This window comes from Orbicella faveolata, unplaced genomic scaffold (assembly GCF_042242905.1).
Source record: "Orbicella faveolata isolate gen_17 unplaced genomic scaffold, um_ofav_v1 contig_47, whole genome shotgun sequence".
NCBI classification, from domain to species: domain Eukaryota; kingdom Metazoa; phylum Cnidaria; class Anthozoa; order Scleractinia; family Merulinidae; genus Orbicella; species Orbicella faveolata.
The window spans coordinates 21,258,297-21,273,462 of NW_028301577.1; the positions used below are offsets into that span (position 1 = coordinate 21,258,297).

The 15,166-nt window shown below is 40.9% G+C and overlaps 1 protein-coding gene and 1 pseudogene across 1 annotated transcript; one reads left to right on the plus strand and one right to left on the minus strand.

Moving 5' to 3' along the window:
• Window positions 1-2,124: 2,124 nt before the first annotated feature.
• On the plus strand, window positions 2,125-3,160 carry LOC110046561 (uncharacterized; annotated as a pseudogene).
• A 5,502-nt stretch (window positions 3,161-8,662) lies between these two features.
• On the minus strand, window positions 8,663-14,882 carry LOC149097574 (octopamine receptor beta-1R-like). Its single transcript, XM_089279028.1, has one exon. The coding sequence runs from the start codon at window positions 13,446-13,448 to the stop codon at window positions 12,537-12,539; it is 912 nt and encodes a 303-aa protein (XP_089135154.1). The 5' UTR covers window positions 13,449-14,882; the 3' UTR covers window positions 8,663-12,536.
• Between the last annotated feature and the right edge of the window lie 284 nt (window positions 14,883-15,166).

Sequence of the window (15,166 nt, forward strand, 5' to 3'; positions counted from 1 at the left end):
CCTCCCTCGGAAGCCTTCCAGTGGTTGTTATTCATCTTCGGAATACTTCGGATTATGTTGGAAAAGTGATCTCATATCATTCGCAAGTAAATTATATATGGTATTGCCTCCTTGGTTCGTATGGTACATGTAATAAATAGCTATCGCTGTTAAAAAAAAAAACCTTGAAAAATATTTTGCTTTGGTTGGTAAAATAAAACTCATCTCTATCGGGGGTAATGGTGGAGGATTTGCGGCTATGTAATTTTGAACCCGTTGTTGGGTGTCACGCCCACCAAATTCATATCCTGGGCGACTTCGACGAGCGCGGCGGAGTTTAAGTCCTCGGTATCCGCGAACGTGGTTGCTCATGTCTGTCCTCACTTGCCATCCCTTAAGTTGATTATGAGTCGAAATGGCGTTTTTCAGTTGCTGTAAAAAAAAAAAACGCGTTAAATGTGCAAATAGTGTCCCCAATTAGTTTCTTTCTATAGCTAAATACTCTGATCTTTGACGTGATTCATTCATTCATTCGTTCAAAAAAATATCTATTTCATTCTCTTCACTCTTGTTTGAAACATAGAATCACAGACCTATAAACGAAGCAAATTTTAAAGCAATGATCGCTGCAAAATACTTACTCTGTTAAAACTGTTTCTCTTCATTAAAAACTTTGTTTGGCCGCTAACACTGTTGTTGTCCGTCCACACTCTAACCGCGCTTTCGTAGGCCTCGAAAATCTCGGCCGTGGACACAAAGTTACCCAGGCTTTGCTCCACACAAGAAGACAAAAATTTAACTAGAAGTGGACATCTAGCCCCTCTTTTGTGCTTAAGCATTACCCTGCGGACGTTTACGAAAGACATCTCTGCTCCTTGATGGCAAGATAGGCTACATACAAGTGCCAATGAATATTTTCCCACAGAAACTTCACATGGGCCTTAAATTTATTCAAAAGCAAGGGAATTTGTGGTTAACACATGGTTCGTGTTCCATTTGGTCGGGGTGTAGTAACTCCAAGAGAAACTCTTTTTCGTTGCTATGCAGTCTCTCTAGGAACGCATTCATTTTTGATACAGGCCAGTTTTTTGTTTTTTGGGTCCGTTTCCGAGTGCCGAGTGCCTTTGTTCAATCAGCTTATTCAACTCCTGCTCGCTTAAATTCGAGGCCCGGCAAAACACTTAAGCTCGAAATTTGGTAGCTCACAGGAATAATATTCCTCGTCTCCGGAAGAATTATTACATTTTTCCATATTTTAGGAGAAGAAAAATAGGAATTATGTTTTACGAAGTGTCAACATCGATGAAAAAAATTTGCCGAGAAGTACCCACTAGAGCAAATGGATCGAGCATATTAGCCAATCTTAACACTTGAAGACTGGCGCGAGTCGCACTGCGGTCTAAAATATGGCGGTTGTTGAGTGCATAGAGGTTTCTTAGGCGAGTAACTTTACGTTAGTCAGGGTGGGCCGGAGATAAATTTGTTCGGATTTTTCAGTTTTATCGTTCCATCTCCCAGAAAACACCGAACAGGAACCTCTTGAGAGGCTCGATAGTAAGAACAAAACAAGTTTTTCGCAGAGTAGCCGAACGTACAAGTAAGCAGTAAGCAAAAGATGGAGAGAGGTCAGAAGTTTACACAAACGTTTATAGTGGTAAGTATTCATCCATAAGTCTCTCATGAAATATTCATATCCAGAAGGGCGCCCATTATGCTATTTATTTGCCGTCTTTAACTTTTGAGAGGTTCTGAAGCGAGATTGTTTTTATTCAGTCTTGTGGTCTGGGTGATTCCCTGCTGTATCGATTTAAGTAATTTTAATACTGTTATAATGCAACTTACTCAGGGGAACGAAATTCCGTAATATGTTTTACTTAGTCGAGAGTTCAGTTTAACAAGGCAAATTAATAAAAGATTCTCATCTCTGTTATTCCAGAAAAATTTACAGTGACGACGATCACTCTCGAACTCTAAACACTCGATATTTTTTTGAACATTTTTTTGATATATCAATTTGTACTGATATGTTGTTACGATATTATGTAAATATTTCTGTAGGTATTATGTAAATTTCTGTAGCTGTAATTGTCAGCGGACTTTCTGGCGTACATATAAATTATGTATTTTGAATTGTTAGTTGAGTCTTCTACCGTTAGCTGCGTGAATAAAGCTTCAAAACATGGTGTCAGGATAAAAAATCGCCGCGTAACTACAAGATGTCAGGCGACGAGGGAACTACGGCGACAAATACAACTAACACAGCGTCCGTTGGAAGTGCACAAGTGCAGCAAATGTCTTCTTTGCCGAGTGGAATACCAATGCCGAAACCGTTAAATCTTGACAGCGTTGCCGCTAACTGGAAAAAATTTAAAAGAGCCTGGGATAATTACGCCGTAGTTGTGAGGCTCCAGCAGTTCGACGAAGAATATAAGACTGCAACGTTTCTTTCTGCGATCGGCGAAGAAGCTCTTGAAATTTATGAAGGTATGACATTCAACCCGCCCGAAAGTTCGAAAGAACTCGACTCTGTTGTTCAAAAATTCGACGAATATTGCATCGGACAAACCAATGAGACCTTCGAGCGGTATTTATTTAACTCCAGATCACAGAAAGAGGATGAAAGTATCGATCACCATGTATTGGCACTTAGAACACTTGCGAAATCGTGTAATTTGTGTCAGTGTTTACATGATTCACTTATACGTGATAGAATAGTGTTTGGCGTTAAAGAGCCTGCCTTGAGAAAGAAGCTGTTGCAAGAAAGACAACTCACTCTAGAAAAAGCAATCGACATCTGCAAAAGCGGAGAAACAACTGCACAGCATTTAAAGGATCTCGCCACAGCTACGGATCCGAATGAAATACACGCTTTGAAACATCGCAACGAAAGAAAACCAAGATTACCGGAAGACCCAAGAGATTCAAAGGGTGCCAAAAAATGCAAGTACTGTGGAGGAAATCACGAGCTCAAGAGGGAAAAATGTCCGGCCTATGGAAAGACTTGCGGAAAGTGCGGAAAGAGTAATCACTTCGCTAGAGTGTGTAAGCAGCGTGGACGAAGGAAAAAACCGGTCAACACAGTCTCAGTCTCTTCCAGTGACTCTGGTGAATCACTGTTTACGATTCAATTAACTCCAGAAGTCGACTCGGTGCACGCGATACAGAGCAACATCCCATCAAAGATCACTGCGGCTATGAAATTAAAGGGAGGACCCGAAATTAATTTCCAAATCGACACCGGAGCAACGTGTGATGTACTAAAGCTAAGCTCCATCAAAGGAACTATATATGCTAATAGGATCATGCCCACAAATCAACTCCTAAAAATGTACAACGCCTCTACGCTCAGGCCGCTTGGAAAGTGCAAGGTTCAACTGACGAATTCCAGGGATAAAAGGAAGTACAAAGTTAACTTTACCATTGTAGAGGATGAACACTGTGTCAATCTGATCGGGAGTAAAACCGCCCAGCAAATGCAGTTAATTACAATCAGAAATGATAAGATCAAGCCGTGTTCCGAACCTGGAGAGTGCGCCTCTACAGCAAATGTGGATGTGAACCTGACAAGTAGCCGACAGTTCGAAGGACTTACCCTGCAACACATGTGCTCCCAGTACGAAGATGTTTTTGATGGCCTTGGCAATCTGGGAACTCCATTGCGACTTGAAGTTGACGAAACGGTTAAACCTGTCCAACAACCGTTAAGAAGAGTGCCTGAAGCTTTAAGAACCCCGCTTAAAGAATATCTTGACGATCTGGAAGCTAGAGGTGTTATCGAGAAAGTTGAGAGGCCGACTGAATGGGTAAATTCCGTGGTGATCGCAAGGAAGGCTAACGGTAACCTTCGCCTTTGCCTGGACCCTAAGCCCTTGAACAAAGCATTGAAGAGATGCCATTTCCCTATGCCAGTCATTGAAGACATACTGCCGGAGTTGGGCAAGGCCAAAATCTTTACTAAAGTCGACTGCAAGGATGGTTATTGGCAAATAAAGCTTACAGAAGAGAGTTCACTGCTTACGACCTTCGCCACACCCTTTGGCAGATACAAATGGAATCGTATGCCCTTCGGGATTTCACCCGCTAGTGAAATATTTCAGCTCCGTTTACATGAAGCTTTTGAAGGCCTTGACGGAGTATATGCAATAGCAGATGACATCCTTGTAGCAGGCACTGGAGACACTATGAAGGATCCGATAGCAGATCATGACCTCAAAATTAAGAAGCTGTTGTAGCGATGCCAAGAACGTAACATTAAGTTAAACAAGCAAAAAGTCGCTTTTAAGGAAACAGAGGTACCCTACATCGGACATCTCCTGACCTCAGAGGGAATAAAGGCAGACCCGTCCAAGGTTGAAGCAGTACTAAGGATGGAGAGGCCGACTGATGTAACTGGTGTTCAGCGGATTATGGGCACCGTGGGTTACCTAGCAAAGTTCCTGCCGAGATTATCCGAGGTCTCACAGCCTCTCAGACAGCTCACCAAGAAGGGAACATAATTTTTATGGGACGAGATCCATGATAGAGCATTCAGCAGGATCAAAGAGATGGTGACAGCCCCACCACTGCTCAAGTACTATGAGCGAGAGAAGGACCTAGTCATTCAGTGTGACGTAAGCGAAGGGGGCCTGGGAGCCGCATTACTTCAAGATGGAAGGCCGCTGGCATACGCAAGCAGAGCCCTGACTGCAGCTGAGAGGAACTACGCCCAAATAGAAAAAGAGCTCCTTGCAATTGTGTTCTCAACAGAGAGGTTTCACCAGTATACGTATGGGAGATCGGTAGTTGTCGAGTCAGACCATAAGCCCCTAGAAACGATTCTTGCCAAGCCGTTGGTCTCTGCTCCTAAGAGATTACAGAGGATGATCTTGAGGCTGCAACGTTATGATCTGGATGTGCGATACAAGAAAGGAAGTGAGCTGCATCTCGCAAACACCTTGAGTCGGCACTACCCCAAGTTGGCAGAAGCAACTCAAGATCAGAGAGAACATGTCCTGTTCGCAAGATCTGCCTTTGAAGAGGGACTGGAAGTCGAGCAAGACGTTCAAGAAATAAACCACTTGCTGGTGAGCGAGCACGAAGCAGAAATGTTCCGCGTAGAGACTAAGAACGATGAAGTTTTGCAAGCTGTGAAGGCCATAGTGTAGTCTGGGTGGCCAGCAGAAAAGAGAGAACTACCTCCAACAGTGGCGATATACTATGATATCCGTGATGAATTAGTAATTCAGGATGGTCTACTCTTCAGAGGAGAGAGGCTCGTGGTCCCTAAGACCCTTCGAAAGCGCATGCTTCAGACATTGCACTCCAGCCATCAAGGAATAGAATCGACGCTGAGGCGCGCCAGAGAAACAATTTATTGGCCCAATATGAAGAGTGATATAAAAGATTTCACCTCAAAGTGCGAAACGTGTGCGTCCTACAGCACAAGACAGCAGAAGGAGACGCTCATCAGTCATGACGTTCCAGATCGCCCTTGGGCCAAAATTTCCACCGACCTGTTCGACTTAGATCGCAAGAGTTACATGGTGACCGTAGATTATTTCTCCGGTTTCTTTGAGATCGACAGGTTGTATGACCTGAAGGTTTCCACTGTCATCGGGAAACTGAAGTCACATATGGCACGATATGGGATTCCAGATGAAGTTGTGTCGGACAGTGGTTCGCAGTACACAAGTCGAGAGTTCAAAAACTTCGCCAAGGAGTACGGTTTCAATCACGTGACAACAAATCCCTACCACCATCAGTCCAATGGTAAAGCTGAGTCTGTTGTCAAGGAAGCAAAGAAGATCCTCAATAAAACTGCAACGTCCAAAAGTTACCCTTACCTGGCGCTGTTGGCTCATCGTAACACCCCACAGGAAGGATTTGGTACCAGCCCTGCCCAGCGTCTGTTAAGCAGGAGAACAAAAACAAACCTCCCTACTTCTAGCAACTTGCTGAAACCTAGCGTGGCTGAAGACACTCTAGAGAAAGACAAGCTGAGAAAGTTGAAGCAGAAGTTCTATTATGACAGATCAGCAAACGACCTACAGGACCTTCAGAAAGATGACGTTGTTCGGATGCAACCCTTTCGGCTGAACGAGAAAACATGGAGGAAAGCGAAAGTGCTGAAGCCACTGGGCAGAAGATCGTATGTTGTGGAGTCAAATGGTCAGCTCTATATCAGGAATCGGAGACACCTGAAACGTTCTGCAGAGGCTGATAGTGTTCCAACTGAGGAATGGTCAACGTCTTCAAGCCACCATGACTCTAAAGTTAAGGATCACCTCGCCAATGAACAGCCAACGCTGAAGCCAGTGGCAACGACGAAAGTTAATCAGTCCACGACCACCACTGAGTCAAATAAGGATCAGCCCTTATCTGCCACTTCAGTAGACCAAGATCGAACCATCAAAGATCAGCCCTTGAGACAACAAGTGTCACCTACGGGATGTGAAAGCCAAGTCCGTACAAGAAGTGGGAGACTGGTCAAACCGCCTAGTCGTTATACAGATCTTGTCACTCTTAAGGTCTAACGAGTGACATTTTAAGAACTGTTAGCGTATATTATCTGTTTTTTCTCTCTCCTTTTTTTTTTCTTTTGAGGGAAGGATGTTACGATATTATGTAAATATTTCTGTAGGTATTGTGTAAATTTCTGTAGCTGTAATTGTCAGCGGACTTTCTGGCGTACATATAAATTATGTATTTTGAATTGTTAGTTGAGTCTTCTACCGTTAACTGCGTGAATAAAGCTTCAAAACATATGTGCGGAGTGGTACCTGACCCCCGGGGGGAGGGGGAGATTTCAAGGCACTTTAGTTTGCTGTCATTAAAGTGCCTATGAAGTAAAAAATAATTGCTGCTTATTTGAAAGGCTTTTCAAAGTAAAGAAGAATGGCGTTTTGCTTTTTGCAATATCTTTTTTCGTTTTAGAGATATTTACGTTTTTGGATTATGCAAATGAGGAAATTGATGACGTCATAGGTGGTTCCACTTGAACAGTAAAACACTGAATCAAGAATATCTCTAGGAATATTGGAGCAGTGTTCTTCAAACTTGGCACCACAAATGTGCATCACAAAAGAAAGAGAATGACACTTTCTGTGTTGTTGCCATGGCAACACTTTTGGCTCCAGTCTCTTTCTGTGAAAAACCAAATATGCCAATTTGCGACCCTTCAAAAAGGGACAGAGGGTCTTGCTGGGAACACACATGATTTCCATATTGTCTTAACTCTCCCCATTAGATTGTTGGGAGTAGATGATCCTTGTTTAAGATAAAATCTGGTAATGTTCGTTTTAATTGAAACAGGATCAGCGGCATAACTGTTGTCATGGCAACGGCACAACGGGTGTCATTTTGTGTCTTTTGTGATATACATTTCTGGTGCCAAGTTTCAAGAACACTGCTTTAATATTTCTAGAGATATTCTTGATTGAGTGTTGAACTGTTTTAGTGGAACCACCTATGACGTCACACTTATAATACAAAAACGATATTCGTAACGAACATAACGTGGAAAAAAGATATTCCAGAAAGGAAAACGCCATTCTTCTTTACTTTGAAAAGCCTTTCAAATCAGCAGAAATTATTTTTTACTTCATTGGCACTTTAAGTTATGCTTGCAAAGAGCTTTTATCTGATATGATGACAGTTAAGCCTGAATTCATCCACAGGTGGCCCAGAGATTCTAGTGTCATTTCCTTTTTGCACTAGATGAAGTGTGGAGTGCGGAACTTGGTAAGCACTGCTTACATGACTCTATTAGGCACCAGCTGTTATTGGGCTGTTGGGACCTGGTTTTCAAAACATCAGGTATATATATATACAAAAGAGTTTTAACTTTTCACCACCAAAGCCACGTCGATAAAAAGTACAAGCGATCGCTACTCAGGACCATGTTATATCGTGCGTTTCACCTGTCGTCCACACGGAAGTCTTTCAACTCTGAATGTGATCATTTCAAGATGACGTTTACTAACCTCAAGTACCCTGACAGCTTCATCAATTTCACCGTCGCTATCTCTCACTTTGTCACCTCAGTGAGGACTGAAAACCCTGGAGTGCAAGCTCGATTATTCACGAACGAAAATGCTGTTCATTGAGTGGTTTTGCCTTTTAAAGGTCAAAAGTCAGCTGACGCATTGAAAAGGCAATTGTCAGATCTAAGGAGCAAAATTGATCACACTCTTCAACCTGGTGTTCAAGAGTCGCAAAATTTGTGAAGACCTAAAGATGTGTGAGCCCAAACTACCTATAATTAGCCAACAATGCGTTGTGTATAATTATCAATATGATCTGTGTGATGCAGAATATGTCGGCTACACCAGCCGACACTTATTTCAACGTATTGCAATCGGCAAGCACTTAAAGAACAACCACGGTCTGGAAACCATCGGCGACCTTACCAACAGCTTTTCCGTTTCGAAGAGCTGCAACGGAAAACTGGACTGTTTGATTTAAGGAAGAATAGCGGATGGCACATTAAGTAAAACCCCCTTAAAGGGCACCACTATGAAAGCGAGAGGATGCTGCATTCGAGTTCTCACATTAATTATAGGAACCTTAAAAGTGCCTGAAAATGCTTTTTGGGTGTGACCAGGAGCCTATCGCGTGACTCGAAAAACGGAGGCTTTGAACGCTTTCACTTTGACTCAAATTATTGCTTTGCAAGTTCAGTGCACGAAGGTTGTTTTGAAACAAATTTTAAACGTATTAGAAGTTGCTTTAATTTATGCCTACTCTCCCTTCCTCTTGCAACAGAAGAACTGTACACAACATATTACTCCTCAAAAGCAGGGATGTGAATGACAAAAGATGAGAAATTCACTTCAGTAATTGATCTTGTAATTTGAAACTTGTTTTTCTTTGTTTCCTCTTGGGGTTTAACTTGACATTATCGCCTAACAGTCGCCATTAAACAATTTTAAGGTCTTTCGCTTAAGCAAATACGCTTGAAAAGTAAATGCCCGCAGCCGCCACATAGTTTGTTATGTGAGAAAGCGATGAAGCATTTGGTCTGTGGTTCTCTAAGTCATCCGAACTTTGCAAAACATATCGGAAAGATGAATTAATTTCGTCGATTTGCTTTCTTGAAAGGTATGAAAGAAAACTGTTTTTGTACAAAGTTGGAACTTTTTCCTCTATCTATGGCCGACAGTTTTGGTCAAAACTCAGATAGGTTTCTTGGAGATAGATAAAGCAAGCGCATTAAGCTCAATATATACGTCTGACCAACGTTGTGAATCTCCATGACTAAACCACCTTAAAAAATAGGGTTTACGTTTGAAATGTCATGATTACTGAATCTATGGAGTCGCTGAATTGAACACAGTTAAGAGGCAGCGTGGCTGAGTGGTTAGGCCGCCGGACTTGAAATCTGGAGGTTGCGGGTTCAAGTCCCGCTCTGACCACTAATATAAGCTGGAGTTGTTTCTCGGTGGACCCCTATTCGACTCCTCGGTCACGGTTATAAATAGCCATCTGCCAGTTTAGTTGGGATTTTTAGCCATGTTATGTTCATTTGCATTATTTGTTTCATCACTTGGTTTCATTGGCCCTGAAAATTAATTTATTTAGTTAGTTAGTTTTATTTAGTTATTTAGTTAGTTACTGAAAAGTTACATTTTGTACGCCACATGTCATGATCAGGATGCGCTAAAAGAATTTCACAATTGTGATTACTTTTTTTGTGTGCGTCAGCTCATAATGTGATTCACCGCCTCTTCCTCAGTACAAACGTTTTCCACGTTTTCGCTTCAAACTCTTAGAAGTTGAGGCAACATGAAAAAGTGGCACTGGGTTTTTAGGTTTGACGTAATATATCAAGCACGAAAGACCTTGTTTGACCACATTTTCAAACACCGAGAAGAGAGTTGAAAATACGAGTATTTTTGACGAACTTTGTGGTGTGATATATATTCTCAATCGAAATTAAAACTAACGAGAAAAAAGAGAAATAAAATTTCCAGCTTTTTTCAAACAGCTATACTTTGAAGGATGAATATTACCACTGTTTAACAAATGATGCTACAATAATGGTATCACACAAATGCCCAATCATTGGTAAACAAGTTGCAGTTATCCATTTTATATAACAGATTACCATAGCAACAATATGACCTGCTATAAACACCCTTAATTTTAGCTTTAAGCGCTTATAACTCAAAAACGAGCTCGGTGACCCCCATTTTTTATTATCGAATTGTGATAAGCATGATAAGATGAAACTTTTTGCAAAATTTAAAAACATTCTGCAGTGTGGGCATGGGTTCAGAGCCAACTTAAATTTGTTCTTAGTTGTCAGTCGAAAATGCATGTCGCAGTATGTCCAGGACAGCGTGTCGAATGTGTCGCATCTCCCAGCAGTAAGTAACAGAGTTTAACGATGAATTGAGTAATACCAAGGTGGTTGAAAAAGAGTAAAACGTTTTTACACCGCTGCTTAAATCTAAGCTAAAAACGGCAGCAAAACTAAAAAAATGGGGAAGATAACAAAGTCAAAACACCAGATAGACGTAAAATACACTGACTGCAGATTTTCTCAACCTAGCAGCATTTGCTTTTTGGCCATTCTGTGCTAGTTGCTGTACTTGTAGGACTTGAATTTAATTTCTGTGGCGCCGTACAGCTTTATAAATCTTAAAATAAAGCGTCGCTGTGATTATGAGGCAAACTACCTAAATAACGCCAATCACCACGTTAGGAATATTCGCGTGGACAAAAAGCGGCGAAATAGATACACTGAACACCCATATTGAGATTATCACAGCAACAGCCCGCTTGTGAGTCATAAGTTCCTGGTATCTCATATGGAGGTGCACAGCAAGGAATCTGTCATTGCTTAAAAAATGAAGCTGCGGTAAATAAGCAACAAATAACCAGATACGGGAAGCATACAGCTCCAGATCAATTGCCTCGCTGGAACAACTTGATGGGTACATCAATGTAGAAAGGTTCGACAAGTACGTCAACGCCAAAATCAGAGACAGCAAGATTCAGAAGCAGTGTTTCAGAGGCTTTGGCAACGATAAAGTTTCTCTTAGCGCCTAGATTGTGACGCTGTTGAAGAAGATGGCGCTAACAGTTAGCAAAGTTTTTAACAATGAACGACCAATAAAAAATTTCACCTTCCGGCCGCACTTGTGGGCTGGTATAGTAGAAATTCCTCACAAATTGGGTTTTCCATGAACTTGAATGTTTGCAATCCCTACGGTCCTTCCCTCATGTTAGAAATTTCTTGTGAGCTCGTGGATTATCTGACGCACACTAAAATTAAAACTGAATTCATTGAATAAGCATCCTTTGGAAAATTTCGTTCCAAATTCACTGGCCATATAATATTACTTATTGTCCAAACTCTCGTTACGCGCGCCACATCAATTTTCATTTGCTCAGTGGCTCTAAACCCGTCAAACCGGTATTTTTCAGTGCAATACCGTGCTATATTTTGCCTGTTCTCTCGACCTTATATGGCTAGTGTCGTCATACACGAATAGTAAACAGACTGATTATCAGTAAAAACACACATCAAAATTAAATACATGTTTATATGCATGCACTTTCCTAGACATTAAAAAAATTTAAATCTTGGCAAGACAAAACAGAAGAACACCAGGTTTTCTTTTGAGTCATTTTCTAAAAAGAGCATCTTGGCTAAATAGATTCACGATTGTTACATCTTGACGGTCCATATTACGACAAATTTATGGTCTGTATTACGGCTACTGACTTTCAACATTACAGGCATACACGAAGATGGTTAAACGCGACACGTCAAAATTGTTTTTAATCGTCTGCGGGTCGATAATTCCAAGCTAATCTGCAAAAAAAATAGAACGAATTGACATTGAGTGAATTTATTCCTCGTAATACAGACTACCTTCTTTCAATAGTCAGTGCAGCTGGTCTTTTAATTTGCCCTACTAAAAACGTTCTCTTTCAACAGTCTTGCTAAGGTGCTTGCAGCGAAATATTCAACTTCCGCTTCAGAATCGTCCCTAAGATTGCGGAGACCGACTATTATATGGCAGTATTTGGTTTACCAGGCGTTAAAATAATAAAAATATAGCAAGTGACATGCTTCAAGGAACTCTATTAAAAAGTTATCGAATCATGTTATTCATCTGGCCCCAGTTGTTCAAAGGGAGAACAGCGTATATTTTTTGGGGCAACAATTACCCCGGCATCAGATAGCGTTATCTGCACTTTGAACAACAGGACCCTGGTCTCATGCATTCACTCTCCTTATCCAGTGCTTCTTTGGAGATATATTTTGCAGGCTGTCCATGATAGTGTGCCGACTGTAGCTCATCTTCCACTGTTAATTAATAGAGTTCAAAGATGAATTTAAAAGAATAACGTGCTAAGCTTATTTGATCTGCAACGTACAAACTTTAGAAGCCGTGTACGAGAGGTTTTTGTTCATTCATATACGGCGATATTTTCATTTAACGTTGATAAATGTTACAGGACTAGAACGGGCTTGATTGCGCAGTGGTCTTATCTATCTATACTGATACACCACAAAATTAACCGACTACCCCTAGCTTCTTTACCGTTATTCACTAAATCTTTCTTTAGTTTTGGCTTGGAAATATATTTCGCACAACGTCCAAGACAGCGCGTCGAACGTGTCTCATCCTCCAGCAGTAAATAACAGGGTTTAAGGACGAATTGAGAAACAACAAGGTCGTCGAAGTACTGGAAAAAACTTTTACACTGGGACTAAAGTCAGAGATTACAACGACAGCAAAACTACAGATCTTCGGAAGATAACAAAGCAAAAACACTAGATAGACGTAAAATACAGCAACTGCAGATTTTCTCAACCTAGCAGCATTTGCTAGCTGGCCATTCTGTGCCACTTGCTGGGCTTGAACTTGATATCTGTGGCGCCGCACGGCAAAATAAATCTTGAAATAAAACATCGCTGAGAAAACGAGGTAAACTACTCCAATAATGGCAACCAACATGTAAAAAATATTCCGGGAGACCCACAAGTGAAATAACGAAAGAAATGCACCAAACACCCATATTGAGATCACCACAACAACAACTCGCTTGTGGGTCACAAATTCCTGGTATCTGAGATGGAGGTGCACAGCCAAGAATCTGTCAGTGCTTAAAGCCATGACTCCCGACAAGGAAGCTGCAGAAAATAGATATAAGGTAGATAGAAACGAGGTGCATGTCGCATCAGTTGAATCGGCTCGCTGTAACCACTTGACGAGTACCCCAAAGTAGAAAGGTTCGACAAGTAAACCAACACCAAGATCGGAGACAGCAAGATTCAGAAGCAATACTTTCAGAGACTTTGGTAACAATGAAGTTTTACTTAACGCCTGGATTGTGACGCTGTTCAAGATAATGGCGGTAATAGTTAGTATAGCGTTCAAGACACAGTTAACAATGTACCACGATCTTAAGTTTTCATTGTCGCTACTCGCGGGCTGGAAAATCACCAATTCCTCACAAACGGGATTTTTCATAATCCTTTATATCCCCAGCGGTTCCTGCGATGCTTTTCTTGTATTAAATTATCTCTGTAAGTTCACGGATTATCTGACGCACGAGAGAACTGAGAAGCTGCAAACTTGAAACCTTATCAGAGTTCATAAAAACTCTCATAAAGCCATTATAACACCAAATATTCATTTTGGGAAGTTTCAAATTTCCTCTCCTTGTCTAAAACACATGTCTCACAGTTCATCTAAAAATAAGTTCAATTTAACAAACTTTTCCTGACACATGTAAGGAGCGGGATTTCGTTGACACGTTTCCGATTTTACTCGTTTCATCTCGTACGAATAACACTCAATCGACTTTTGTGTGCAAATGAATTTTTATTGAAGAAGCATCACCTGCAAACCGGACTCTTAAGTTTTTTTTTTGTAAACGAGAATAGGATGCGACAGGTTCCTACTGTCAACTGAGCAAATAGTCTTGTGTGCGGTTACGGACTGATTTTCAATCAGTAAAAGCACACAACAAAGCTAAATGCATGTATATATGCAATTGCATTTCCAAACACTTTCCCAGACGTTTAGTAAATTTACATGCTAGAGAGACAAAACGGAACAACACCAACTTTTTTTGTGTGCTCAGTTTTAAAATAGCAGTTCAACTAAATAGATTCATCAGTGATTAACTCATCTCAACGGTCCATTTTATGTCATTCGCTAGATCGTGTGCTCCTTGGACCACTCGACATGTTAATGATGCATTTTACAGCGACTGAGTGTCACCATTAGACATAAACGAAGGTCGCTACGCGTATCACCTGCTTACAATATTCAGTCCTTTAATATCCACCACTGGAAATGTTCTTTGATAAAATAGCTTGCTAAGACGCTTGCAGCGAGGCGTTCAACATCCGCTTCAGAATCCTCCTTAAGATTGCGGAGACCGACTAATATATTGCACCTTTGGGTTTAATAGACATTAAAATAAGAAAAATATAACAATTGACAGTACCAATTTAGCAAATGTATTCAAGCAACTCTGTTAAAAAGTTCAAGAAAACGTGCAGGTCGGGCTATATATATATATCTGCCGACCCTAGTTGCTCAAATGGGGGATAGCGTAGTTTGTTTTGGCAACACTTATCCATCAGATAGCGTTATCCGCACTTCGAATAACTGCACCCTGGTCTCGTGTATTCACTCAAGTCATTCAGCGATACATTTTGCAGTGTAATATTTCCATTATAGCGGCCGAATGTGTCTTATCTTCCAGCGTTGTATAACTTGGTTCCAAGCCCGGGAGTTCTAAGATGAATTAAAAAGGTTTTCATACCAGCCACATTAAAGTTTTGAAAATTTAAGGTGGCTCTGAACCCTATGTACAGAATTTTTTTAAAACGTTGCCAAAAGTTGCGTTTTATCATGCTTACTAAAATTTGATTCTATAAAATAAAATTCACCGTGACGTTTTGAATTGTAAGTCCCTAAAGCTGCAATTAAGGGTGTTTTTAGCAGGTAATACTGTTGCTATGGTAACCTATTGTATCATGAAAATGATAACAACGTGTTCACCAATGATTGGGCAGTTTTTTGATACCTTAATTGTAGCATCAAGTGATAAAGAGTGGTTATATCGACCCATCAAAATCTAAGTCCTGGAAACAGTGTTGAGCCACCTTAACAATGATCTCTCCCACAGTCCTTCCAGGCTCCTCCAGGAATTTGAACACACAATTAAATCATTT

What these genes read in the sequence shown, in the direction of transcription:
- LOC149097574 (XM_089279028.1), bottom strand. Translation starts at nt 13,448, where the DNA reads ATGAAAAATCCCGTTTGTGAGGAATTGGTGATTTTCCAGCCCGCGAGT.